A 24916-nucleotide genomic window follows, 5' to 3' on the forward strand; every position below is an offset into this window, starting at 1 on the left:
TCTGGGCACATTTGAGTTCTCTCATCCGACCCCTGACTAAGATTAGAACATTTCACCTTAAAAACATTAGCACGTAAATCTCCCAGTTTCTCATTTAATGGAAACGCAAAGTCAAGCTCAATCAGTTATAGACCCTTGTTTTCCAAAATGTGAGGGAATTCCTTTTCCTCAGGGAATACTGTCTGTCTCAGGCACATGGTGTTGCCCCTCTCCTCCCTCACCAATACCTACGAAGACAGATCTCCCCAACTCTTGGCTTCAGGCCAGACAGTTTGCATTAATAGTACACAACTCAAATAACTGGGGACAATCAATAAGGATTTTCTTATGTTAGTAKCAAGCTACATCTAACAACACCGCTACCTCCAGGAACAGAGGCAAGCTATCCCAGAGCCCTATGCCTGCACAACGAAAGCAATATTCATACTATTTTGTGGCTAAGAACATAGTCCTGGAATTGGTACACTGTTGGAGCCACTATGTCCCATCACACCATTTTGACTCCCAACTCATCAAAAGTCTCTGCTCACCCTGTATTTCTAGCTTCCTTATTCACTCCTCCTCTCCACATTCCCAGAATTTCATGCCTTCTGCCTCCTCCCACACATCTCTTATCACTCTTAACTTAGCAGAGCCTCACCTCTGCTTAGTCCCCTCTTCAAAAACCCCCCAGCCTCTCAACCTCCCACCTTTTTCCTAAGCCACAATCCCAACTTCCCAAGCACACTACCTCCACCCTGTGTTCTCCCCTAGAAGTGCAAATTTCAGCACTGGCTCAATCACAGCTTACAGTGCAACAGAGTCCACAGCCCAAGGGCAGAAACTGCTTTGTACAAGTGAAATAAAAGTTTTCTACCAATAAATAGATGAATTCTCTTCCAAGATAGCCCAGGTTACAAGTTACCGCATCTCAATCACCCTCCTTCAAGAAAAGGCAAAGTATCTTGGATTACATAACATTTACTATAGGGCAAAGCAGCTGTGCAAAACCTTGTTACTGCACTGTAACTCATCTGTGTATCTACACTCAAACTAGTTCTCATAGCACATTGTTCAAAAGCTGCAGCTTGTCAAGGCCTATCACATATCATATTCCACAGACAGATGGATGAAGCTCGTATTTCCTTTGTCAGCCTTTCGGGTTAAGATTTGGCCCCCTATCCAGGACATAAAAAAAAAAAAAAAAAAAAAGAAAAGTTTTCTGAAAGCATAACCTCACTTTCTAAAAATGAGGTTTTTGTTATTCCTTGTGTAATTATGCTAACTAGGATTTATAACTTATTTTGACATCTTGAATACAATCAGCATCCACACTGCTTGGCACATATCCTCACTGATCTCCCACAGAGTGATTGTGAGAAAGAGATGGGGTGCACTCATTTACAGCAGCTGTACCTCATATGAAGTTAGAGCTTTTATTTTTTTTTATTTACTTTTATTTATTTTTTTATGATGCTGCCTTGAAATGTAATTCTGATCAAAAGCATGACTACATATGAACCACCTTCTTACTAGAAGATGAGGCCTCTATGCATGTCCATGGTCAGGTGCCCTGATTAAAAAATAAGGTTTTACTCACTTTCAGATCTCTTTTCTCTCTTCCAAAGAATCAGTGCAGCTAGGTGGTGGTGGTGGTGGGGAGTCTACATTCAATTTTGGATCCCATATCAACAATGCTAACCAACCTCCAGGCATAGAATCTTTGCTAATGACAATTACAAATGGAAAGAGAATACCAAGTTGGTAAGCAGAAAAAAAAAAAATCTATTTCTGCATATTATCAACTACAAAATGAGTAAATGCAATCTGGGATTGTTACAACACATTGTCCTAGGCACTCTTCAAAATAAAAACTGAATGTACACTCCAGTTAAGCTCCACTGGAAAGCCTATGTACACTGGTTAGATTCCCTGTGCAAAAAAGAGATCATGATATACCATGATATACACTTATTCTGCACTGATAGGAATATATAACTACACAAGCAACATAGAACCATCACGTCATTCTCTAAGTTAATATGTAAATCAGATTCTTTGCTCCAAGAGAATAACAAACAAAAAGCAAAGTAAATAATTTTCTATACCAGTTCAGACAAGAAAGTGAATCAAGGTGCCAGTATTTTAACACAGAGATTGAAATGAGTTTCTCTAACAAGAAAGTGAAATTTGGAATTTTATTAGCAAAAAAGACACATGAGATGGCTCAAAAAACAAGCTTTTGAGTCTATGAGCTTTTGTGGAAAGTGCCATCAGAAAAGGGGATGCGAGAACACAAGAGAAAGGATATGAAGGGAGAGTTAAAGCTAGCCTGTGAATGTGCTTGAAGTGTGTGCATGGAGAAAAGAATTTTCTGAAGACTTGCTACTCTGCATAAGAGCTGGCATTCTAAGGCTCAGGCTGGCAAAGGAGAGAGAGGAAGCACATGTTCAACTGAGTACCTGGAATCAAAAATAGATAAATAAAAAAAATCCATCCATAAATAGGCAATTTTTGATCTATTTCAACTTGCAAATGAAGACAGACCTTAACAGGCCAGAACCAACATGCAAAGAGACAAATTCAGATCAACTTGTCTAACCAGGTATAGTATCTCAGACTTTTTTTTTTTTTTTTAACCTATTTCTAGTAGAAGAGAGTCATACCACACTTTCAATACTTTCACAAGTCTAAAAGATTGAATGCAATCCTAGTTATCAGGACTATTTTGAGTTCATCATTGGTTCTGCCCTGCATGCACCAGACAGATCTCAGGCAAGGTACTTAAAGTACTTCATTTTCTCCATTTGTAAGGAGAGCAGGCTTGCTGTATTTACTTTATTTCTGGAGAAATTAAGAAAAGATTTATAACATCTAATATTTTGGTATGAAGCTGAAGTTGTAGAAATGTTGAAAATACCCTATCTTGGTATAACATTTTGCAATTAGTATTTTATATTTGCTGAATAATTTTTGTAAGTAAGCATTTTTAATAACAAAAATAATGTGACAAATTCCATTCACTTTCCACTGTATACACAACGCAAAGCTAAACTGGTCAGTCACACTTTTTACCTTCATTCTCTTTTAACAGTCTCACATTAAGATTTCATAATCTTGCAACTTCCCTTTCCTTGCTTAAAAAAAGTCAATCCACACACTTGATGTATAAATGGCACACTGGATACACAAGTAAGAGCAAATAGCAAGGAGATTAAACTCTCACTGTAGCAAATCCAAATGCTTCTGTCGAGTTAGCTCCCAGAAATAAATTTGATCCAAAGCTTCTGCATGCAATTATTAGTAGAAAATATTTCAAAGTAGCTTACAGAATCCTTAAAGAAGGAATTTCCATTTCAGGCTTATTCAAGATTTTTTTTTTTTTTTTAAGTTAATTTTATTATTTTTAGACAAGGAAAGTAAGGTCATACCATACAGTTCAAACAAATCACACCATATAAYACACTTCATTTTGGTACAATTTGTCTCCAAAAACCTTGAAAAAAAATCAGAGGCAAACATAACTTACAGACATTTTAAGGTATTATTTAACTTTTTGATACTTTAACATGTTTTTTCAGGTCCATAATGACTCAGATGTAATGTACTCCTGTAGCTACAGACATTGGACTTAAAATAAATAGGATTTTGATGCTTTAAATTACTGAATATTTCAAGTTTAATGAACTAAATAATYATGTTTCAGATGACTCAACTGTTTGGAAATGAGCACAGCTGTATGTAACACATTGTGCCAGACCGTTCATAGGCCAATTCCTTACCCTGGCTTTCAGAATTAACATTACATTTCTGGTTTACTTCACTGAGTTGGCAGATGAACTCTATGCATCTTTTGCTGTGGCTGTCCTAGTGGTAACAGTACTAGTCATCTTGCCCACATCTCTTTACCCAGTCCTGGGCAGCAAAGCTCATGTATCTCCTTAAAGTAGCTGCAAAATGCACAAAGAAAAGGTGAGGACACACAGGCAAGTTTGTACCTTCAGGTACGTGTATTCCGGTGTTTGCAGATATGTATGACTAGGAAAAATAAGGAAAATCTCCTTACTAGGAGATTCAAAGACTTCTTTTTAATCAAATTCAGTCTTTTCCACTCCTTGCCCCAATCCTTGCCCAGGGCAATCAAGTCAGTGGTTCACAGCTAGGACAGCAGTATTTAAATTCAGAGGTGCTCTGTAGTGTCCCTATTTGTTTTGCTGAGAGGCACTGCTAAACCTGAAGTGTGGCAAGTGGGTCAGGTTTAGGAGCTGATCAGTTCTGGTTCCTCCTGACACTCTGGACACCAAGTTCTGGAATCCAAATGAAGACATCATTAATTAAACAATGCCAAAGTGACTTTTCTGATTATGCTGACGATTGGTGAGCTCAACTGGTGAGCTTTTGAACTTGTGGTGTTGTTACCCAGCTCCATTTGTTTTTTTTTGTGTCTGTGCACACAAGACTACACTGAAGCAAAAGGAAAATGTTTCCCTGTCAAAATAAGGAGCTAGAAATGCTCTGCTTCATGCTTCTCCGGGAGGAGGCAAGAAAACAGCATTCTGTATGTTCCAGGCTTTTTCTTTGGCTGAGGCAACAACAATTATCACACTCAGAGAGACAGAATTGCAGTTCCCATCAGTGTAATTCACACAGCTCCAGGGCAGTTAACAGGCTATTCTTACCAGGTGAGGATGATGAGAAGTCTTGTCTTTCAGTGAAGTCYGCAGATCCAAACTGCTGAGTGCGTGGTTACTGGAAGGGATGACATTTTCCCAGCCAACCAGGMAATGCTGTAAGAAAAGATGGGAGTGCTGCATATGAATGCCTTCCCTTTCAGTCTCTTGTGGCCTGGTCTTTATAAATAAGAACTTCTCCACAGGGAGGCTTGGGAAGATGCTTAATTTTTGAGGACTTTTATATAACTAAAAGGAGATAGAGAAGAATTCTCTCCTAATAAAGTGAAGCTGCATATCTGTACTCTCTTCTACCTTTCACTGGCTAATTATTTCTAAACTGATCTCCTGCCTTGTGAACCCAGGAACCTGACCTCTCTGAACTTACCTCAACTGACTAATCCATTTCCCCAACTGTCAAATCGGCCTTCTTCCTACCTTTTCCCTGGAAATCACTAGGGTCAAGCTAGGTCTGATCAGTAACACTGCCCACTGGCTGGAATACAGGACCAAATCTACAGAAACAGTTTTTAAACCCAAACTCGCCAGCAACTGTTAGTTTTGTCTGATCACTATACAATGTGGATATTTCACAGAAGTTTGTCATTTAGACTCTCTAGCATCTGTGTAAAGAAACAAGCACTCTTAGCTATGGTTCTTCTGGTTGATGCCTAAAAATAGGTCAGGTGAATCATGCCCCAAGAGCACATAGCTCCACATGGCACTTCCGTTTCCTCAGTGTAAAGCATTTGGAGGTACTCTCTATAGAGAGGATGATATGCATTACACTGTTTACACAAAGGGATGAATGTAGAAGCATGTACCAATGGCTTTTCTTGCTATTTCAGTGACTCAGATCAGAATCCCCTCACAGACCAACTCAAATTTTAGTGCAACCCCTGCCTGGGTGATTGAGCCACAGGTTCTTTCTCTTGCACTGTTACAATGACCAATCTAGATTTTACTACCAGTATAACAGTACAGCAAGATGATGGCAACTCACCGAGGGTAAAGCCAGATTGTCAGTGGGTTCAAAACTTTTCCTGCGATGGGCTTTATATTTGTAGGCAGGCATAAGGGTAGACCTGGGAATGCTGACCCTGCAACCACAAAAGGAAAATAATTGCCTACACCTTCCACAAGGTAGCAAGAATCTCCATTCCTTACTCACACAAAATCCAAAGGTCTAATCCCAAAGTGAACCAGTTTCAGATTACTGTCTTAGGACACTTAATATGTACACTTCAAGTTCTGGACTGAATTCAGATCAAATATGGATTTATCACCAACTTCAACAGTGTTTCTCCTTATAGAAAAAGTCCATAATATTCTTGGTGGTTTTTAAGCCAGAGATCTCTCTGCCATGAGAACAGCAGCCTTCTAAGGAGTTATTTTGAAGCTGTCTTCTCCTTCGCATCATCATCTTTTTCTTCCTCATTGTCTCCTTGAGTTCAGAACATTACAAAGTAATAGTTCTCATCTACCTGATGTAGGCTGGCTCCTCCTGAGTCTCTGGGGGCCAGTAGGTTCGTGGGATCTTACACATAGGGCAGGCAGATTCTGAATCCACAGGGACAGCGAAGAGACGCTGGTTTAATCGATAACAGTAAACACCTGCCACAGATCAAAGAATCATCACTCTATTTCTAGTTTGTCAGCAGGTTCCTCAAGCAAGGCAACAAAGCTTTCTTTTACCACAATGCCACACATGTGTTCTACAGAGACAGAGCTACTTTTCCAAAAATATCTTGTACATTTCCTGTCCTCAAATAAGTTTCTAAAAAGCAAAAAAGAGAACTCAATTTCCTCAACTTAAAACAGAACTCAGTCAACTACAAGTAACACTAACAAAATAATAAGGATTCTGATTGAGAGAGGATCCCTAGAAGACTCAAGTCTCTTTGGAGTAGGAAGCTGAGTCTGGAATAGAAGTAGCTGCTAAAAATAAAACCTTATTGGGAGAGCCCTGAACCACATAAGTCAAAGAAGACAGTCAAAGATTGCCTAGTGTTTTGTTCATCAAAACTGGAGTAGGAAGAGATCTGATTTTATATTTATGAGAAATCTGATCTTACACTTATGGGAACTGGTTATCAAGTCTGGTTCCTGCTCAGGAAATACATAATCCAGAGCCTTCAGCCTAAAAAACAAGCAAGCAGAACTGTCAGTGATTGGGAGGGGCAGGCCCTCTGAATAGATCCCAACTTTTCCAAGCAAAACATTCTGACTGGGAGGTAAAGGCCTACAGAGCCAGCCTTACCATTTCCCACTCCAGTCAGACTATACTTCTCATTACTCTAGAGGGATCTGCTTCAGCGCTTCCCCTCATACCACTTACTTCAGCTGGTGCTCATGGACACATGCTTCTTTGTTGGCCTGTCGAAATGCCTTCAGCTCAGCAAAGTATCGATCAGATTTTTCTGCTACTGAAGAGTTTGTATCTAAGAGTCCTGGAAACAGCAAGAGAAATGTTCATGGCTGTATTGCACCTGGGCAAGCACCAAAGCAAGCGTCTTGCAAAACGGTCAGGACAGTCAAAGGTCTGGAGTGCCAAAGAGGGAATAATGAGAAGCATAGCACCAAGTCAAGCCAGAGATTCCACCATACAGTTTGCATCCCTCATTGCATCTGTTCAGCTGAGTAACTTGCTATTCCCTCTGACCATACTCAGCTTTGCCATTTGTACCTGGATTCCCATGCCAGCCCCGCCTCACTATTCCAGGCAAGCATGGATCACCTCCAGCCTGGCTGAGAAACAGTTTCTGAAACAACTGCAGCTCCTCTGCTGTGACCTGTTATGTGGCCTTAATGACGCTGGTGACTACTGTGTAGGACACACATCTGCTCTTCGTGCCTCAGTCCCAAAATATTTAACACCAGTCAAATTTGGACTTAAAGGGGGGGTAAACTGTGTTTAACTCTTCAGATTACTGCATCATGCTAAAAGCTTTGCTTCAGGTTTAGGACTCACCTGCAATCCAGTCATAGCCCAGGAAAGGATGTGCAGACCAGCTATTCACAGGGATAGTGTATTCTTCAGGCTCAGACTGAAAAGTCACATGACCAGCTTCCTTCTGTGAAAGAAGCAAAAAGATCCAACTAATAAAGACTTACTATACATGTAGCAGGACACTCTAAAGTACAGCTTGGGAGGTAGCTGGCAGTTCATTAAATAGGACAGCTGTAGCGTAGTTTGACACTGGATTATATCTATGCCCCTACCATTAATCTGCTCACTAGCCCTTCGACCTTCTCAAACAGAAAGAAGCAAGTGACTTGCCAAAGGTTAGGCAGAAAATCTGTCAGGGCTTTCCACAGAAAGCTGTTCCCTGAATCACACACCTCCAAAGGATAGGCCACCTGGGCTGCCTGGGAAGCCAATCATGGCAATAACCTACCCTCTAGGTTTACGGAAGCAAGCTGTGTAGCAGCAGTAGTGCATCAGGCTGTTCTCCCTGAGCRTATGCAAAAGGTAAGAAGTCTTGCAGGGAAATGGTATAGTTCTTTGGCCTTTGATTCAACAGCTAAAGAAGGTAAGGAGCGAATGAGCTGCTGACAGCCTTTTGTTGTTAAAATGGGACAGTTCTTACCCTGACTTCCAATCTACAAAGTAGAAGRAGGTAAGCAGTGTTTTCTGACCTTTCCTCCTGTCTCCCTACTAACTTATGGAAATGAATAAGGCACTAGTTTCAGCATTTACCTTCAACTCTTTGGACTGAGATGTCAGCAGGATTGACTTAGGGGTTGTGGGCTCTTTAATGAGTATAAGCTTGCTGGTTTCTTCATTTTGTATTTTGCTCAGTGATGAGTCCAGATGAGCTGTAAGCTGGTCTGTCTCTTGGAGACTGTGTAGGAGAATAGACTGTTTTCTGTTCTCTCTGTGCCCCAGAATGAACGATTCTTTCTCTGGACTTTCTGAGGCATGGTCATCCCTATCCACTCTGTATGTTTCTCTGCCATGTGGAATGATTGCAGACACTGGCAAAACATTTTGCTCCTTCCCAAGGAAGCTGGAATCCAGATCTACTTCTTTCTGCATCTTTGCTTGTGGTTGCTTTTTACCTTTGCCATTCCTGCTGAGCGTCACGTGTCCAAATGATGAGCAGAGGGCTGCCCCAGATGCATGAGCTCTGGGTTCCACAGAAACCAACATTGCAGGATCAGCTGCAGCCTTCACAGCACCAACTTGATTTTCCTTCTGTAAGGACAGAGAYTCTCATATCTCAAGACATGTTCAGATTACAAACACTTTTTTTTTTTTCTTTAAGAGAAACTCAATGTCTCATTCTAGTCTGCTCACCCTGTAAGTTCCTAGGGTGAACTAACTCTTTACCAGACTTAATTGTTAAATGTTGTTTGAAGAACATATAAAAGAGATCTCCTGAGAGCTATACGCAGCTTCTTTCCTAAGTGGAGAAACTGCTAAACTCTCAATCTTTTCATTGCTTCTCAGCAGAAAGGCTACGTTGCAGGATGGACTTCCTAACTCAGATAYAGAAACCTTAACTTAAACAGAGGAACCTTCTTAGGAAGGAAGTGATCTCTGAAGCCTTTACAAGGAGAATATATTTGAGGATAGCCACTAACAGAAACTCTAGCTATGCTTCTGATTCCATATTCCACATTCTGCCAGTTGTTCCATGTGTATACATCTCCTTTACCAACAAACTCCATAGGCAGAGCTGCTGCCTGCCACTTTAAACCCATTTGCCTCCCAGCACAGACATAACACATACCCCTCTCTTGGGCACAGGGACAGATATTTCAGTAGTTATTTTTTTATGAAGAGACAGCGGATAGAGTGGCTTGCTGGAAAGTCTTTTTCTGATCTCTTCCTGCTTTATTCTGAGCCTTTCTAGGAGGTCCTGGTTGGCCTGCCGCAGCTTCTTCAGGTGCTCTAACTCCATCCTATGGACACCTTTTCCTGTAAGGCCAGAGAAATAGTGAACTGCATGAATAGGAACATTAGCAAAGAAGCAGACTCAGAAGAAGCCACATAATTACTCTTTCAGAAAACTCTTCATAGGAATCATTTATATGTGTTGGAGTGCTGTGAGCTATCACTGCTCCTGAGAAATTAGCCAATTTCAAAACTCTTTAAGCTCGCTGAGAAGTAGCATCACCACATATTTCTCTTCCCTCAGATGTGCTGTCAAATATTTGGGGCCCAGAATCTAGTGGCTAACCAAAAGAAGATTACGAACTTTTACAGAGGAAGCAGTGCACGTGAAAAACGGTCATGCCCAAAATCAATTCAGAGATTGATATTTAGAGAGAATAATCATATGTAATTGTTTTACTGTTCTTTTTAAGCATCAAAGTTCATATTGTGATAATACTGAAAAGTTTATACATTCAAAATATGAATACTGAATATTAATTAATTCAGTATATCCAGCACTATCCTCCACATTTCAAAGGCAGGAACACTTGAAAAGGCCCACTGATGACTCAGTCTGGGCGAGGGTTCAGGCAATTCCAATCCCATACATTAACCACTAAACGTTGATGTCCTTTTACTGGGGAGGAACTTAAAAAAGTAAAAACAGAAGCTTGTTTTACAAGAAAAGCTGTCACACTGTTCAAAATAGACACAAMATAATAAGCTCCTCTAAGGTTGCAGAAAGTGTTTTACTGAAGAAAAATAAGAAATAACCTTTAGCTGAAGTGATCAATGATGTTCTCTAGTAAAACTATACACAYACTTCTCTAGGAACTTTGGTTCATAAACCCTTCTCCAAAAGGCACCTGATTTGTTTTTGCATCTACTACCWTAGCAACTGGACTTGATGACTCAAATCCACATGCTCTACAAAAGTACTGGGAAGAATGAAGAACAGTGCTAACAACCAAAACAATACAACATTTTAAAGTAGTGAGAAGTCCACTACTGGACATAAATAATAATAATAAAAAAAAATCAGTTTTGAAGCACTACTTTTTTTGAGACTCACCGAGCAAAACAGAGGTTCTCACTGCATTTGCAGGACAAAGCAAACAGCATCCTCTCATCACTGCTCACCAGAAAGCAAATATTCTGAAAATTCTATTAGTCAAGGGACTTTTCAGAAGGGTTTTACCAGATGAGGGCCACTCTCAGCATGATCTACAAGCTGCTGCTAGTTCTTCATCCTCTGCCCCARGCACTCCCTACCACATCAGGCTTATGAAACTGCTTTAGAATCCTTTTCAAAAGGGAGTTTGGATTCTCTCAGTTAAAGCAGGGGGGAGTTGCCTCAGGAACTAAGTACAAGCAGGAAAGATTTCCAGCACCTAAGTAATGTATGGAACAGAAGTCCCTGCACATCCCTTATAAAATTATTCTTCCCTCTTTAAGAGGCGAGTTTCCCAGCTCGCAGAGATCTGGTAGAGATCTCCCCACTCCCTCCCCGCCGGACAGGGTACAGCCTGGGGAGTCTGCAGGGCTCCACATCACAGAAATCGCTTGCGGACCGTGGGGCTAAAACCCCTCCGCACTCTCCTTCCTCCGCATTTCAGGCCCACCTTTGCGCTCCTCCTTTCAGAAGCCGCCCAGACCACAGGCGACCTGGCGGCGCTGGGGGGGCTCCCCGGGCCGCTGCGGCCGCGACGCCGGGACTTCCCAGGGCAGCCCCGCGCTCACCCGCCGCAGCCGCCCCCTCCCCGGCCCCGCCTCCGCCGGCGTGCGCAGGCGCCACCGCCCTGGGAACCGCTGCTCCGCCCCTTCCGAGGGAAAACTACCTAACTTAAGGACGAACCTCGCAAACTTTCCGTCAGATAACACAGTATCACYGGTCTCCTTGTCGAGCCTGTCAGAGTAAGACTGCAGTTTTAAGACTACTACTATCAAACATGCAATTTAGTACAACACACTATCAGGTCTTCTTGTATTATACTTACAACTGAAGCCTTTATATGAAGACACGCAGAACAGATCAGGAGAAATTGTTTTCCCAATTCATTTTTATTTTGGTTTCCAATGTTTACAGCACTGATATAGGGATAATTCATGCAAATTTATCACCTTAAATACAGCAGAGAGAAAACTCACTGGTAAGAGTATTTTGAAGAGCTCCATCAACAACAAGAAAAATAAGTAGCAGCAATAAGATAAAGTGCATTTAGCTGGCCTTCTTTAATAACAGTTTGGGGGAGCTTGCTCTTGGAATTACCTGTTCTAAGGATTATTTATGATTCCTTATGGAAAGTAGAAGATAACAACTCCCTTGCTGATAGTGTTCATTCCTCCACCAACCTGAATTAAAGAAGTACAGTGTTATTTTTTTTACTTAAAGAGGAATCCAACTCATAGTCAATTCTGTTAAACTCTGATTCTCAATCACCTGGCTTCTAGTGACAAGGGTTAGGTACATACCTAAAAAAAAAAAAAAAAAAAAAAAAACTTCCTTCGCCCATGTTAGCAGTTTTGTCTCTTAAAAAAATTCAAGTGGTTCTTTCCCCCTTTAAGTAGGTTATGTTTCAATGTTACTGCAAGAAAGCCTACCTCATCAAAATTTATGGAATTCCTTCCTCCCCTCTATGGTCATACTCAGTTGTTTGCTTCCTTTATTCCAGGGACATAAGAATCTCAACCTACAAGCTYCTAACTGACCCAAGATTCTTCAAATATTACTGCAAAGGTTAAAATAGCTTCAAGTATTTACTGACGCTTCATTTTTTTCCYCTCTCAAGTATCAGGCACCTTCTTCTTCTAAGAACTTCATATGGAGCAGGCACATATATTTGCATCTGAGCATGAACGAGAAATCCTAAAGCCAGTTCATCCATTTTGAAATTTCTTTATCAATAGCACCTTCCCCCCCTCAACTCCTTTCTGTAGTTCTGAACTCACAGCTGGGACTTGCTCACAGACAACCTGTATTTTCTAATATGTTTCATCCTGGACAGATTTAGGTTGGCATTAACCACAGAGCTGTAGGGCCTGATTCCAGATTCCTTAGAGATAYTGAGGGATGGGAGGGGGAACAGCAAGGTCCTGCTTAATATATGTGGTATAATAGCGGTCTACCAAGTAGAAAATAAATTTTGCAGCAAAGGAACCCGATTCTAGTGCTACTAAAATGGGCGGAAATTCCTTCTCCATTAATTGCAATAGGAGGAGACTCAAGTCCTTATAATTCCTAAATCTTAGACTCAAAATTAAAAATTGCATCGGGAAAGCCTCAAAGACCAATTTGATCTGTTTGCCAATAGAGAGTATTTTTTAAAAAAAGTTGCCTTAACTCAATCTTGTCTGGGCATGAAATAGCAAGGACAAGTCTCTCCAGCACTAGAACAGCTGCACTTGTCAGCTCATTCTTGTACTTTGTTAAAAGAAGGGGGGGGGGCGGAAATTGAATCATATTACTGCATGGACTGTACTATCCCATGGAAACTCTACACAAAGCAAAATCTCTTACAGTTTGTAATCCACATGCCGTCCTTGTGGCCAAGTGATGGTAATGGAATTCTGAAGTCCTGCTTCCAGAAACACAGCTGTGCATTTCCAAAAGACACATTCATCAACTTATCTCATAATGCACTTATTTACATTCTGTCAACTGGCCYTCCTTTTCAGTCCTGCTTTTCTTCCTCAACATGCTGCCAAATTATCAAGACATCAAAATCAATACTAGCTCCCTTACAGAAGCCAGTTTTGTCTTTGCAAGCTATTTATCTATGATGTGAAATGGGCCAGTCTACTTTTTTGAACTGGAGAACTCTGAAGAAGAAGAAAACAACCCCAAAGTAAGTTTACTAAAGCAAAATCTTAATCCCTCTCACTCTGGGAGATAACTGGTTTTCTTCATAGGTCTGAACATGCTGACAGCAACAAACTTTTTTATGAAGAGATAAGGTGCAGTTGGTCTTTGTCATATTTTGTGGTAACTGAAGGTTAACCTAGGAGATATACTGCCAYGGGCTGTAAAAGTATTGTGAAACCATTTTTACACCTATGTGCCATGAGAAACCTGCATTTAGACAAACAGACACTTATCACACATACATGAACTTGGGGCTTTGAATGCAAAAGTTCTGTCTGCATGTAGTAAAATGACTGAATCCATAACGAAAGATGTGTTAGGATGACTTAACCTGATATACTTTTGTTTGCTTTTTAAATCGACTGTTACTGAATTTCATTTTGCTTTAAAAAGCCCCCTGTAAATGTATGAGGCAGACAATTCCTTCTGAAGTAGCCCAGCCTCTCAAGCAGGAAAAATAAGTTACAAACAGCTAGTGTTTAGAGGTGGGACATGAAACATGGAAGCAGAATCCTATTGTTCACACAGTGACTGGAAACGTAGCAATTGGCTTTTGCTCATCCCTTTAGGGATTCCATCACCCACCATGTTCTCTGCAGTAATTAAGAGAGCACTGAAGGAAAATAGTGATTTTCTTTTCTTCCCACACTATCTGCTTTGCTGCAGGTACTGATGTGTGAACATGTTGAGTTCACTGTCCAGCCAACCTGCCTTATTCCTGCAAAGACAAAAGTAGTCTCCATTAGATTAATAAAATAGTTCTTCTCAAGCCAATCTGAAAGAAGCATGACTAAAACAAGTCAACATCAAGGTACAGAGGAGTGCTACAGAAGTCTATGGCAAAAGGATGCTCTCCTTCAGGTCAGGGATATTTGCCTGCTAGTTTGAACCTCAATGTTAGGGATTGCTAAGATCTTGGTTATAGCTTCAAAGTGATCTTACCCTTTCTGCAAGTAAGGAATGCTTGGGGAAAAAAAAAAAAAAAGTTCCTGACTCAGCCTTCTTAGGGTAAAGAAATATATCACATTCAATTGTGTACAAGTGAGAGGCAGAGGCTTTTAAAATAATTTTTGGATACCCTGAGGGAGCTTATAGGAGTAGAAGACTTGATTTTTTGGGGAGTGGAGAAAAACTGTAACTCTGAACAGATCAAAAGCAAGAAGAAAAAGACGTTTTATGAGTCAGGAGGTAAGTGAAGCTTGACAGTGCAGAGGCTTAGCATCTTTCCTTCTTCTAGCACAAGGAAGAACAACAACAACAAAAGCCCACTGCTCATCGACCTCTTAAAAAAAAWKRAAAAAAAAAACACTTTTCTCTCCCAACATCCAAGAGACTTTTTTGTCCATTACAGGGACTACAGAATATTGTTAATAGAATCTCAGCAAGGCATCGTAATAGATGTCAACAAATTATTTTTCATGCAATAGWGTAAGGGAATGTTATCTGGCAGAGAAAGAGGTTTGATGTTTGCACATCAAAAACCATGGTGGAAGTAGTACTGCACTCAAAGACACACCATAATCTGAACAACTTGAGGCAATCTCTATATCACATGAAAAAATATTATCCATAGATGTTTGCATATATGTGATAAGAAAAACCTAACCTGAGCAGTTTTGCTTTGCTCTGCAGTGAATCCAAAACTTCAATTTTTTTATTCATTGCAGAAATTTCCTGCTCAAGATTCTCCCGTGTGACATCCACTTGTTGACACAAATGAGCAAATGTTCCAGCCAGCTCCCTACAAAACAGGAAGAATACAGATGATGAAAGGTAAGATCAAGCACCAAGCTCAAGAAATAAATCCTTTGGATGCACAATGATGATACTGACTCTGGAAAGCTCACAACGAAGATATCTTTCCATTTGTACGTGAGAATGTTTTGGAGCTATCAGAGTAAACTTGATTTGAAAGACTCAAGTGTATCAGATCAATGTTAATGCTAAAAAGCATCCAAACACTGGTGATCAAACATCTGGTGATTCACCACACATTATATTGTTTTTAAACATRTATCACAACCTATTTTTAAATTTGGAGTTCAATACACAGACCTGTCTTGTTTTTGCAAGGAATATTATCTAAAAAAACTCAACAGAAATTAGAGAAGATTTTAGCTGAATGTAGGCAACTCACTGTTGAACTTGGTGGCTGCAATTGGAACCTGTATAGCTGACGATCAGCTGCAGTTTCTCACCAGCATACTCTACAAACTGGCGTTTGAAAGCTCTCTCCTTCGCTTTTGTAGTCCAAGTGAGACGTTCATATACATAAAGGAGCCCATAAAGTCCCAAAGAAAGAGCAATCAGTCTCCAACCCACAGCCTTCCAGACCTAAAACCAGAACAAGAAACAACAAAGATGCAATCCTCATTCAGGAACAAGACAACCACTTAAAATGGTGCTCAGAGCATTGCAACGAGTCAGAAACCTACAAAAGTTAAACCTGACTTGCAAGTGATTTCATGGTCAAACAACTTGGAAGTGATTTCTAGTCTACAAAATAAAAATACATAACATAAATCTTGGGAWGTTCTGGGGCTTAATTTTTTCAGAATATTTAAACTATACCCACAAGTGCAAATCACATTTTCCTCATTCACAGAATCTCTGTTTCTGAGGTAAGAGGCACTGAGAAATCATCTGTCCCTAGACACTCTGCCGCTAGAACACTATGTAGATATGGAACTGGCACTGGAGAGATTATATTCTTCTTGCAACAGACACTAGAGTTACCAAGTAACTTAAGTTGCATCTACTGCTCTTTAGTTCTGGGAGATTTGAGATTCAAAACTTTTTCCCCCTCCAGAAGACAGAAAAGTAGGAAGTTCTGAGCTTCTCTGAGAAAATTTATGCATAGTATCCAAAATTAAGCACACTTCCCCTTCCAGAAATGAAGACGCATACAATCACAGGTTGTTGGCAGATATTTTAGCTTCAACCTGTTGATTCCTCTGTCAATGGGAGAAGAAAAATACTTGTTTTTCTTTTATTCTCACAGAAGCATCAGAGATGACTTTATGGGTTTTTTTTTTTTTTTTTTTTTTTTTTTTTTGCAACACACTTTGAAGGTTTTCCTTTTAACTTCACAACCTTGTCTCCAACCTCTAACCCCAAGTAAAATAAGCTCAATATTTATACACAAATGGAAGATCAAAAAAAGAAGTATTTTGCTATCTGTGAACCACAGATACCTACAGAACTCAGTAGGATAAGTAATTTTCAAGTCAGTGCTCCAACATTATTTATATAAATGCTTCTCATATTGTCAACCCACCACGCCACCAACCACGAGGATCCCCATGGAGGTTCGGGAAGTTAATGAGGCCAGTCCAGTCACCATAGACACCATGAGCTCTTCCTGGGTCATAGAACCCTGAGGCAAAGGAGGCAGACTGGGATTTGCTGGTGTTAAAGGGCGTTGAATCTAATTAGAAAAGCAAGACAAAAAAAAAAAAAAGTACAGAAAAAAAAAACAGAACACAAGCCACAGCCCTTCCCACCAACAAGGCATCAGCAGGCACTGGAATTAGTAAGTATTAGATCTACCATTGACCATGCAATGAGGTATCTTACCTGGTCGTTGTAGCCCATCAAGGCTCGACGACCATTCTTTGGTCCCAAAAATCTATTCACCAGCATCGTCCACCCAAGAGAGAAATGGAATTCTATGTCCTCTTGGAAGTCAGCACAAAGCTTGTCACAGTTCAGATCATAGCTGAGCGTGAAGCACTGTCGAGGAATCAACATATCTATCTGGCCCCGCAAAGAGACTGGGAGAAGGGGTTTTAAACCATCTGCATAAATAGAGAATAAACAATTCAAAAAGGGCTATTGGTTTCACTACAAGTAACTGGACTTTCATTCTGTACTCAGGGTGGTTATTAACTGTCCTATCTTTTGCAGATGTTGTTGTTAGTATCTTAAATTTCCTAAAGTCAAACATCTTGCAAAGTGAGAGACATCTCATCAGTGCTTAGGTCTTTACATCAACTCAGAAGGAAATCTTTCTATAGACCCTCCCAAATCCCTCAGGCAGCTGGCAAAGTTTATAGTTCAGCAATAGCTTGGAAAACAGAATCTGAGGGACAATACTAAAAGGCATTTAGGCTCCATACTCTATTAAAGGCTACATGCAGACAGACTTGTAGTTATGAGTCATCCATGTTTCATTGCGATCTAGATTTGAGAATCCCTGAAGCTTCCAAATGTACAATTCCTCTCTCATCCTTGTGAAGGATTAAGCTCATTAACTACATTTATTAGCAAATCAGGCACAAGTTTAGGCATGGAGTAGAAAAAGCATGAATAACTAGTCGCCTAAAGCATTACTAATAAAGAATTAAGTTAAGCAGCTGCCAGCTGCATATCAGCTGGAGGAAAAAGAAACACAGAATATCCACCTATCGTTTCGCATTACAGTAAAGGAAAGAGAATATTGTCTGCCGAACTGACCTATCATTTCTTGCTGCATTGTCTGCAGGGAAGCTGTGATAGCATTAGAGCAACGCTCTGACATGTTACGGCCCAGACCTTCCTCAATGTGTTTATGTAGCTCCTGACAAACAAAAACATAGGTAAGATACAACTCATAGGTTCCAGAAGTGGGAGGGCGGGGGAAAGAAACAAGAATACACATTCAACTGCTCACAACTCTAACATACTTTCTTCCCTCCTTTCTTCAGTGATGGAGAAGAAAAAACAGATCAAGAAATCTCATACGAACTCCATATTCTAGGAAATGTCCTAGCAAAATTTCTGTTGAATTTATAAACTAATACACGCATAATGTATTGCRGTGTATCACTGAGGTTAGTCTGAAAGAGAATCCATTCCCTTCCTTTTTTGGAAAGTCACTTATTACAAAAGTTATGCCAATGCAAGATAAACATGAAAGTCTTGGTTCATACCTTAATTGGCAGAATGTTAAATATTTCAAAGAGCTGGCATAATTACTGACTCAGACCAAAAAAGGCCTGCTTGCATGGCTTATGCAACCTGTAAAAAGCAAGTATCACTTACATTCTTGTAAACTTTAAGAACTACTTGAGATGGATGGAAATCCGCTTGGTATTCATCTACCAACACTGAAAGCCGTCTAATTTCTTCAGCCATTGCATTTGATACCTGGAGAAACAGCCACACAAGACGGAGTTACTAAACATTCTGTTCCAAGTAGAGATAGAAAATCACCACTGGAAGCATGCATTTCTTAGTAAGCACTAACAATCAGTCRGCACTATGGTTTTGCACAGTCACACAGGCCTTTGTGGGTCAACTACAAAATGCAATACTGGTGACGTGCAAACTAAGAATGTTGCACTGATCATGGCTCCGAAATATATAGACCTATGTTCTGCAGAACAACAAAAAAAAAAAAAAAAAAAAAAAAAAGATTAAAATAAAGCCCGTGAAAGAAGAACAAACCATTTCTGTATAATCGTAATACATTTAAAGACAGCATGTTATCATTGATGATAACACTTACAGTATTCTAGTCTGAAATAAAAAAGACTATCTGAAAGGTTTTAGCATTTTAGGAAGCATTTAGAAGACCGAAAAATAGCAGTAATAATGCTTTTACATGTGAATCACTGTTTATTCAAAGCACCTTATATGAGTATCTCAAAATTTCTCCCAAATGTTCTATTCATGCTTTACTACCTCAAAGGGGAAAAAACAAAACAAAAAACCCCCCAAAAAACAGAACTGAAAGCATTCTTTCATTACATCCCTAAAACTTCAAATCATTGTTGGTATTTTGTGTTTCTCCTACCATGCTGGTGACTGTTTCAGACAATCTCTTTTCTCTTTTTTAAGCAACTACTTTTCCATACCTGTCTCTCCACTTCCTCTGTGATCTGTTTTATCTTTCGTTTATAGTCTTGAGTAAGGAGCTCCAGCTGTTTATCAATAAAACCTAAACGTTCCTGTCGTTCCTCTCTCGTTTCCAGACAGTAAACTCTAATGAAAAAAAAAACGGTCATCAAGAAGCCAGGTCAACACATCTCTGACCTATGACTATTTTTGGAATGCTAGAGATGACAGAGATTTTCCAGCCCAAAGGCAAGAAGTGGCAACATCTAAAACACATTACGTATGTATAGCACACAGGACAAAAAGGAGGCTCCCCCCTCTTAATACTCTCCCAGTTTAAGAGAGGCTGAACTACTTGTACAGGTCCCTCCTGATTCCCAAACACTCTGTGTTCTGCTTTGCATTTTAAATGCAGAGATGTTCACATTCCCTTGGATTGTTCCCAGAATGCAAGCACCAAGCATCTGCATCTCCTCACCGCTGTTCCTGGGCAGCGACATGCACAGAATCCATAATAAGACGAACATCTTCAGCAATCTGCTTTGCTCTCACTGTATGCTGCTCAAATTTTGTTTTTACTGCAGACTGAGAGATACATTCCTGTATATAAGAGATAGCCAAGATTAACACCAGTCAAAAGTATACTAACCCAATTTCTTTCCCATATAATTTATTTTCAAGATGTAGTCCGCTCCACATTTACCCTAGCCCCCAGCCCTTCAGGAATAAAATTTAAGAAGAAATATAGCACACAATATTCACCTCAAATCTTCTTTCAAAGTTCTGAAACTCAAACATTCTCACTTGAAATCCATCTGCCAATGCTCCACCTAGGAGAAGGAAAGTACAAAACAACCACTTAAGTTTCCTGAAAATGATCAAATTTTGGATACCAAAAAACACTCCTGCTTTACTTTGAAAACAATGCAGTAGAGCTGCTGCTAAGTAATCTCATTTGTTTTTGGCTGATCCCTGAATATGCTGATCCCTTCCAGTTTTATCCATTTCTAGGACAAGACATTCTGTTTTCCTCCCTTAAAAAAAAAATATGTATATACATACATACATATATATGTATATACATACACACACACACACACACACACATATATATATAGTTAGCTTTCCTCACCTCCTTCTGGCATCCCTTGAGCTCTCTGAATCCTGGCATTCAGCACTTCTTTTGCTGACACAAAGAATATTCGATCGCCTGCCTGGGCTCGATCCACCACACCCAGCTCATCTACCAGGAAACTGGTACACCGCTCCATGTGCTGCCGACGTACCTGAGGGATAAATCTCACATGCAGTTAAATCCACTTTAGACTTCATGTCATAACAGTTAGGTCAGGCAATCAGATGCCCTCTACTGGCCTAACCAACCGACAGAAAAGAATAAGAAAAATTTCCTTGCTGTTTTATAGAATCTTCCAAAGACTATCCAAGTGATGTAACCTCAAGAGACCCCAGTGAAAGTCTTGGCTTCCAGCTCAAAAATGTCAAGAGTCCCTTTTATGACCACTTAACTACACTCTCTCTAGTCTCCACACTACCATAGTTAACATCTAAACTGTAAACCAATCAAATCTAACACCTTGTAATTCTACCCACAAAGAGCAGAGTCAAAATGGACTCTATAATGTTCATGCAAAGAGAAGGAATTTAAACACACCACAAACCTCTTCCATGTATTCTGGTTCAGAAGCAGATGCATCCCAACGATTATTTAAGATAAATATGTTGGGTCGAGACAARCGTTCATTCACCTTGTGGAAGAACTGTTTCTCCTAAGCAAAATTGAACAAAACCTCTTAGATTAACGTGTTTAAACTTGTAGCCAAATTCACTGAACATTAACAAGGGGACTTGAACGTACAGTTTGCATCAATGTAGATTCAGAATTTGCCACTAAGACAAATACATCAGCATCTAGACAGAACTTGTCAATCCAACTGTCCAGCTCTGTGGTTACATCAATGCCAGGGCTAGCAATAAAAGCAAAGACAACATTACTATTGTGCGGAAACGTGCGAAACAATATAACCACAAGCAAGTAAAATAAGTGTTCCAGACAGGTATTCATTTCCTACACGTGAGCTACGCTGTGTTCTGAGGTAATAAAGAATGCAGCCAGAAAGGAAGTAATAGTAAAGAGAAACTCTGTTAATTAGAGAGAACAATTTTGTCACTATCATAGACCTGAATAGAGTCGATTTCCTTATGTTTGTTAAATTTGAAGATTTTTATATACCAACTCTGTGATAAGCAGGAAAGGAAAGAAAGATCTCTCTCACCTGTCCATTAGCACTAGGTCATCCTTTAAAAGAGGACATTTGGAATTAGGCCACATAACACTGACTAAACTGCCTGCATCCAGAAGTTCATCTTGATGAAGGGCATGAGCCAGCTGGTTTACAGTCTGTTTAAGAAAGAGATGGAGAATTTTAACATTTCCTGTGTGCTCAGACCTGTTAAAACAATTAACCCCCCCCCCAGTGGAGCTATTCATAGACAATAAAAAACAAAGCTCAGCTTCAGATCATTTCAAAATGGTTTTCCACGTAAAACGTGCTCGGGTCTCCCACTCGAAAGGCAGCCACCTACTGAGAGTGAGAAATTTTCCTGTCAAGGAATGTTATTGAGCATGAAAAAGGCTGCAACTTCTGTCAGTCAGTCAAAGCTTGGAAGAACCTTCTGGATCATCTTCAGCTCCCTGTTATCACTGACATCTATAACATATAATCCTTTCCATAAAATGAACAAGTTGCATCCTATAGCTTGCTCTACTCATCCCTTCTTATATCAAAAACCTGTTCCTCAGCTCTTCTTTAACACTTAAAATCCAAATTTATTCATAGTTATTTTATTGTTCCTTTCCTTTTCTGCCACTTCTAAGAATTGGAAGAGCTCTTTTCCTTTATCTCATGCTTAAGAGAGTTGTACCTTAACACTCTTCTTTTCCTCCGAGCCTTCAGTAAGCAGGAACGCTTCATGCCCGTCTGTTCCTTCTACACGCAGGAAACAATTGGTGGTGTGTCCAATCCCTGAAGGAAGGACTTTGTCCCATAGCATGGCATTTATCACAGTGCTCTTTCCATTGCTTGTCCTGAAGGGAGATTAAAGAACAGTACAGCTGAACTTCTGAGATTCATTATACCTATTTTGGTATCAAAGACAGGAAGTTCTCAAAACCTAACCAATCCCAGAAGCATTAACAAATTAGATGCCATAGGCAACCAGCAAAAAGACTGTTCCATTTTCTTAAAAAAAGATCTCCAGATGGGAGCATTGTATTTGACAGTATTTATTTTCAGTTTAAAACAGGACTAGTACTAGGGACTTCTGCTACATGTTGCATTTCAGAAGCTGGACCACTTGTGGTTCTATAAATATTTTCATTGGCTACAATCCTAAAGACGCCAGTTGCTTTACTGAGTAGGGCAACACAGGCAAAACAAACATGTGACTCACCTTCCGAAAAAAGCCACTTTCATGTGTCTCCTTGCCAGCACTTCACTAATGCCACTGACTTTTGAGAGGTAACCTTTGACTTCCAATACCTGCTCTTCTGTGGTGACAGGGTCAAGCTCCACATTCCTGTGTGTTTCTAAAAATCAAAATAAACCAGACCTCAGAATTCCGGAAGTAAACCCTCTAGTATTTGGTGAAACACCTCTGTATGATTTAATACGTGAAAGGAAATGCCTTCACAGGCAGCCTTGAAACACGCAATTATGCCCTGAGGCAATTTGTATCAGTGTTTATCAGCTGGAATCTTTTGTATTGCTAGTAAGGATTCTCAYCCTTAAGACTGCCTTAAACAGAAGGGAGCTAACATTTCAAACACTCCAGCATCCTTAAATAATCTGCTGTCTGGGTCTTAAGCTGTTAAAGCCAATTATTGGAATGCATTACATGCCACTAGCAGTGACACTGAAAGGATTATAAAACACAAAACCTAAAGGACTTGGAATTTTCCAAATCCAAAACAATATAAAGAAAACATAGCTAACATCTTTATATGTAGTTCTATGACAAGCATAAACTCAAGTTAGCTCTAAAATGTAAAGCCTGAGCTTCACTCAGTAGAATGATTTTCTCTCCTTCATATAAATATTTGTATATAAAGACACACATACATATAAGTAAAAGTAAGAACAGGTGCCATTTAAATGAATGAATTTTTGTGTCTGTGCGCACGGAATTATTGAAATAGGCAAAGCACTCTTACAGATCTGTTATTCAAGAATACAAGCTTACCTTCCAGAAATGAGGAACTCTCATTGATGTATGCAGCCAACTGTTCAAAGATACCATTGATTTTCTTCTTTGCAGTGACAAAATGTTTAAGTGGAGAAGCATTTACCTCAGCCATGTGTCTTTTATCCTTCTTCACTGACACAATTGACTTGGAACGAGTAAACAACAGGGACATTGCGCTATAGGGAAAAACAACAGTAAATAAAGGAAACTCTGTAAGTGTCAACTACTGTTTAACTAAGCCTCTATCATTTAAAAAAGAAATGAGTGCAGACATCTACCAAGAACCAGGCAAATATGTATTTTTAAGAAAGCAATCTGTTTTTCACAAATAAGTGATCCTACTTTCTGCAACTACAAACTATTCAAACACTAGAAAAGAAACAACTCATCTTTCCTTCTCTCTTCCAACTGAYGGGCCCACAGCCCACCTCAGCAATCATGTCCTCCTGCTGCGCACTTACTTCGAGGGTGGGAGTTACGTTTTCACAAGTCAGGCATGGCCCGCGCGAGTCTGCCTTGCGGGTGAACAACCTGCTCCTGCTGCCTTCCTCTCCCCGGACAGACCCTGTCCCGCAGCTCCTCCCGCGGCGCCGACTCCAGCCTGTCCCTACAGCAGAAGGGCCACGGAATAAAGTACTGGGGCTGCTCAAACCCCCCTCCGGCCATCACCGTCTCCTCAAGACCTCACAAGGCAGGCGATGCGTGCCCTCTCCCCTCACGGGAGGGCGGGAAGCGCGTGCAGGGGGCGCCCCCCCCCCCTCCCCTCACGCGAGGGCGGGAAGCGCGTGCAGCGCGCGGCCCCCCCCTCCCCTCACGCGAGGGCGGGAAGCGCGTGCAGCGCGCGGCCCCCACCCTCCCCTCACGCGAGGGCGGGAAGCGCGTGCAGCGCGCGGCCCCCCCCCTCCCCTCACGCGAGGGCGGGAAGCGCGTGCAGGGGGCGGCCACCCCCCCTCCCCTCACGCGAGGGCGGGAAGCGCGCGCTCCTTCCTCCCTCCCCGCCGCGCACGCCTGAGGACAGGCAGCACCCTTCCCGCCACGGCCGCCGCCCGCGGGGCCGCCAGCCCTCGGCCAATCTCGTCCGCCGCGCCGCGCCGCCCAGAGCCCCGGCGCGGCCCCGAGCAGCACCAGCCGCCGCTGCCCCCCTCAGCCGCTCCCTTCCCCTCCCCTCCAGCCAGGCTGCACCCCGCCCACTCACCTTCACCGTCCCTCCCGCTACGCCGCCATCTTACCCCCACGGCATCGTCACTAGAGACACCTGAGGCGCTTTACGTCATCACCCAGCGACAGGCGGGCACTTTCCCAGGGCATCATGGGAGGCGCACTCTGAGGGCGCCGCCCCCGGCGCGGAGGCTCACGGGAGCTGTAGGCGGCGGGGGGAGAGAGGCACCGCCCCTGCCCCGCGCCGCGCAGCCCCGCGCCGCGGGCGGGGAACCGCGCGGGCGA

General features: G+C 41.2%; 2 protein-coding genes across 7 annotated transcripts; both read right to left on the bottom strand.

The window, feature by feature from the left end:
• Positions 1-2118: 2118 nt before the first annotated feature.
• MIIP (migration and invasion inhibitory protein) lies at positions 2119-11136 on the bottom strand. Of its 3 annotated transcripts, none has more exons than XM_085309173.1 (10): positions 10604-11136; positions 9386-9573; positions 8350-8847; positions 7621-7723; positions 6988-7099; positions 6725-6789; positions 6134-6263; positions 5653-5749; positions 4659-4766; positions 2119-2441 (listed from the first exon to the last, which is right to left on the bottom strand). In XM_085309173.1, exons 1-10 carry the CDS (start codon positions 10659-10661, stop codon positions 2430-2432), a joined length of 1371 nt encoding a protein of 456 aa, XP_085165299.1. In that variant the 5' UTR covers positions 10662-11136; the 3' UTR covers positions 2119-2429. The 3 variants fall into 3 exon arrangements, with proteins under 3 accessions (XP_085165299.1, XP_085165301.1, XP_085165298.1); XM_085309175.1 differs by lacking the exon at positions 2119-2441 and adding an exon at positions 2452-3929; XM_085309172.1 differs by lacking the exon at positions 2119-2441 and adding an exon at positions 2452-4286 and having other exon boundaries at positions 10604-11135.
• A 437-nt stretch (positions 11137-11573) lies between these two features.
• Positions 11574-24753, bottom strand: MFN2 (mitofusin 2). 4 transcript variants are annotated; one of them, XM_085309165.1, is made up of 19 exons: positions 24703-24753; positions 23935-24080; positions 23471-23649; positions 22682-22817; positions 22154-22316; positions 21505-21629; positions 21087-21195; positions 20890-20997; positions 20343-20496; positions 19973-20040; positions 19689-19810; positions 19231-19357; positions 18416-18520; positions 17849-17951; positions 16970-17190; positions 16671-16820; positions 15531-15727; positions 15000-15134; positions 11574-14111 (listed from the first exon to the last, which is right to left on the bottom strand). In XM_085309165.1, exons 3-19 carry the CDS (start codon positions 23643-23645, stop codon positions 14042-14044), a joined length of 2268 nt encoding a protein of 755 aa, XP_085165291.1. In that variant the 5' UTR covers positions 23646-23649; positions 23935-24080; positions 24703-24753; the 3' UTR covers positions 11574-14041. The 4 variants fall into 4 exon arrangements, with proteins under 4 accessions (XP_085165291.1, XP_085165289.1, XP_085165292.1 ...); XM_085309163.1 differs by having other exon boundaries at positions 24669-24745; XM_085309166.1 differs by lacking the exon at positions 23935-24080 and having other exon boundaries at positions 24669-24745.
• Between the last annotated feature and the right edge of the window lie 163 nt (positions 24754-24916).

This window comes from Rhea americana, unplaced genomic scaffold (assembly GCF_003343005.1).
Source record: "Rhea americana isolate MKP2758 unplaced genomic scaffold, rheAme1 scaffold_293, whole genome shotgun sequence".
In the NCBI taxonomy this organism is placed as follows: domain Eukaryota; kingdom Metazoa; phylum Chordata; class Aves; order Rheiformes; family Rheidae; genus Rhea; species Rhea americana.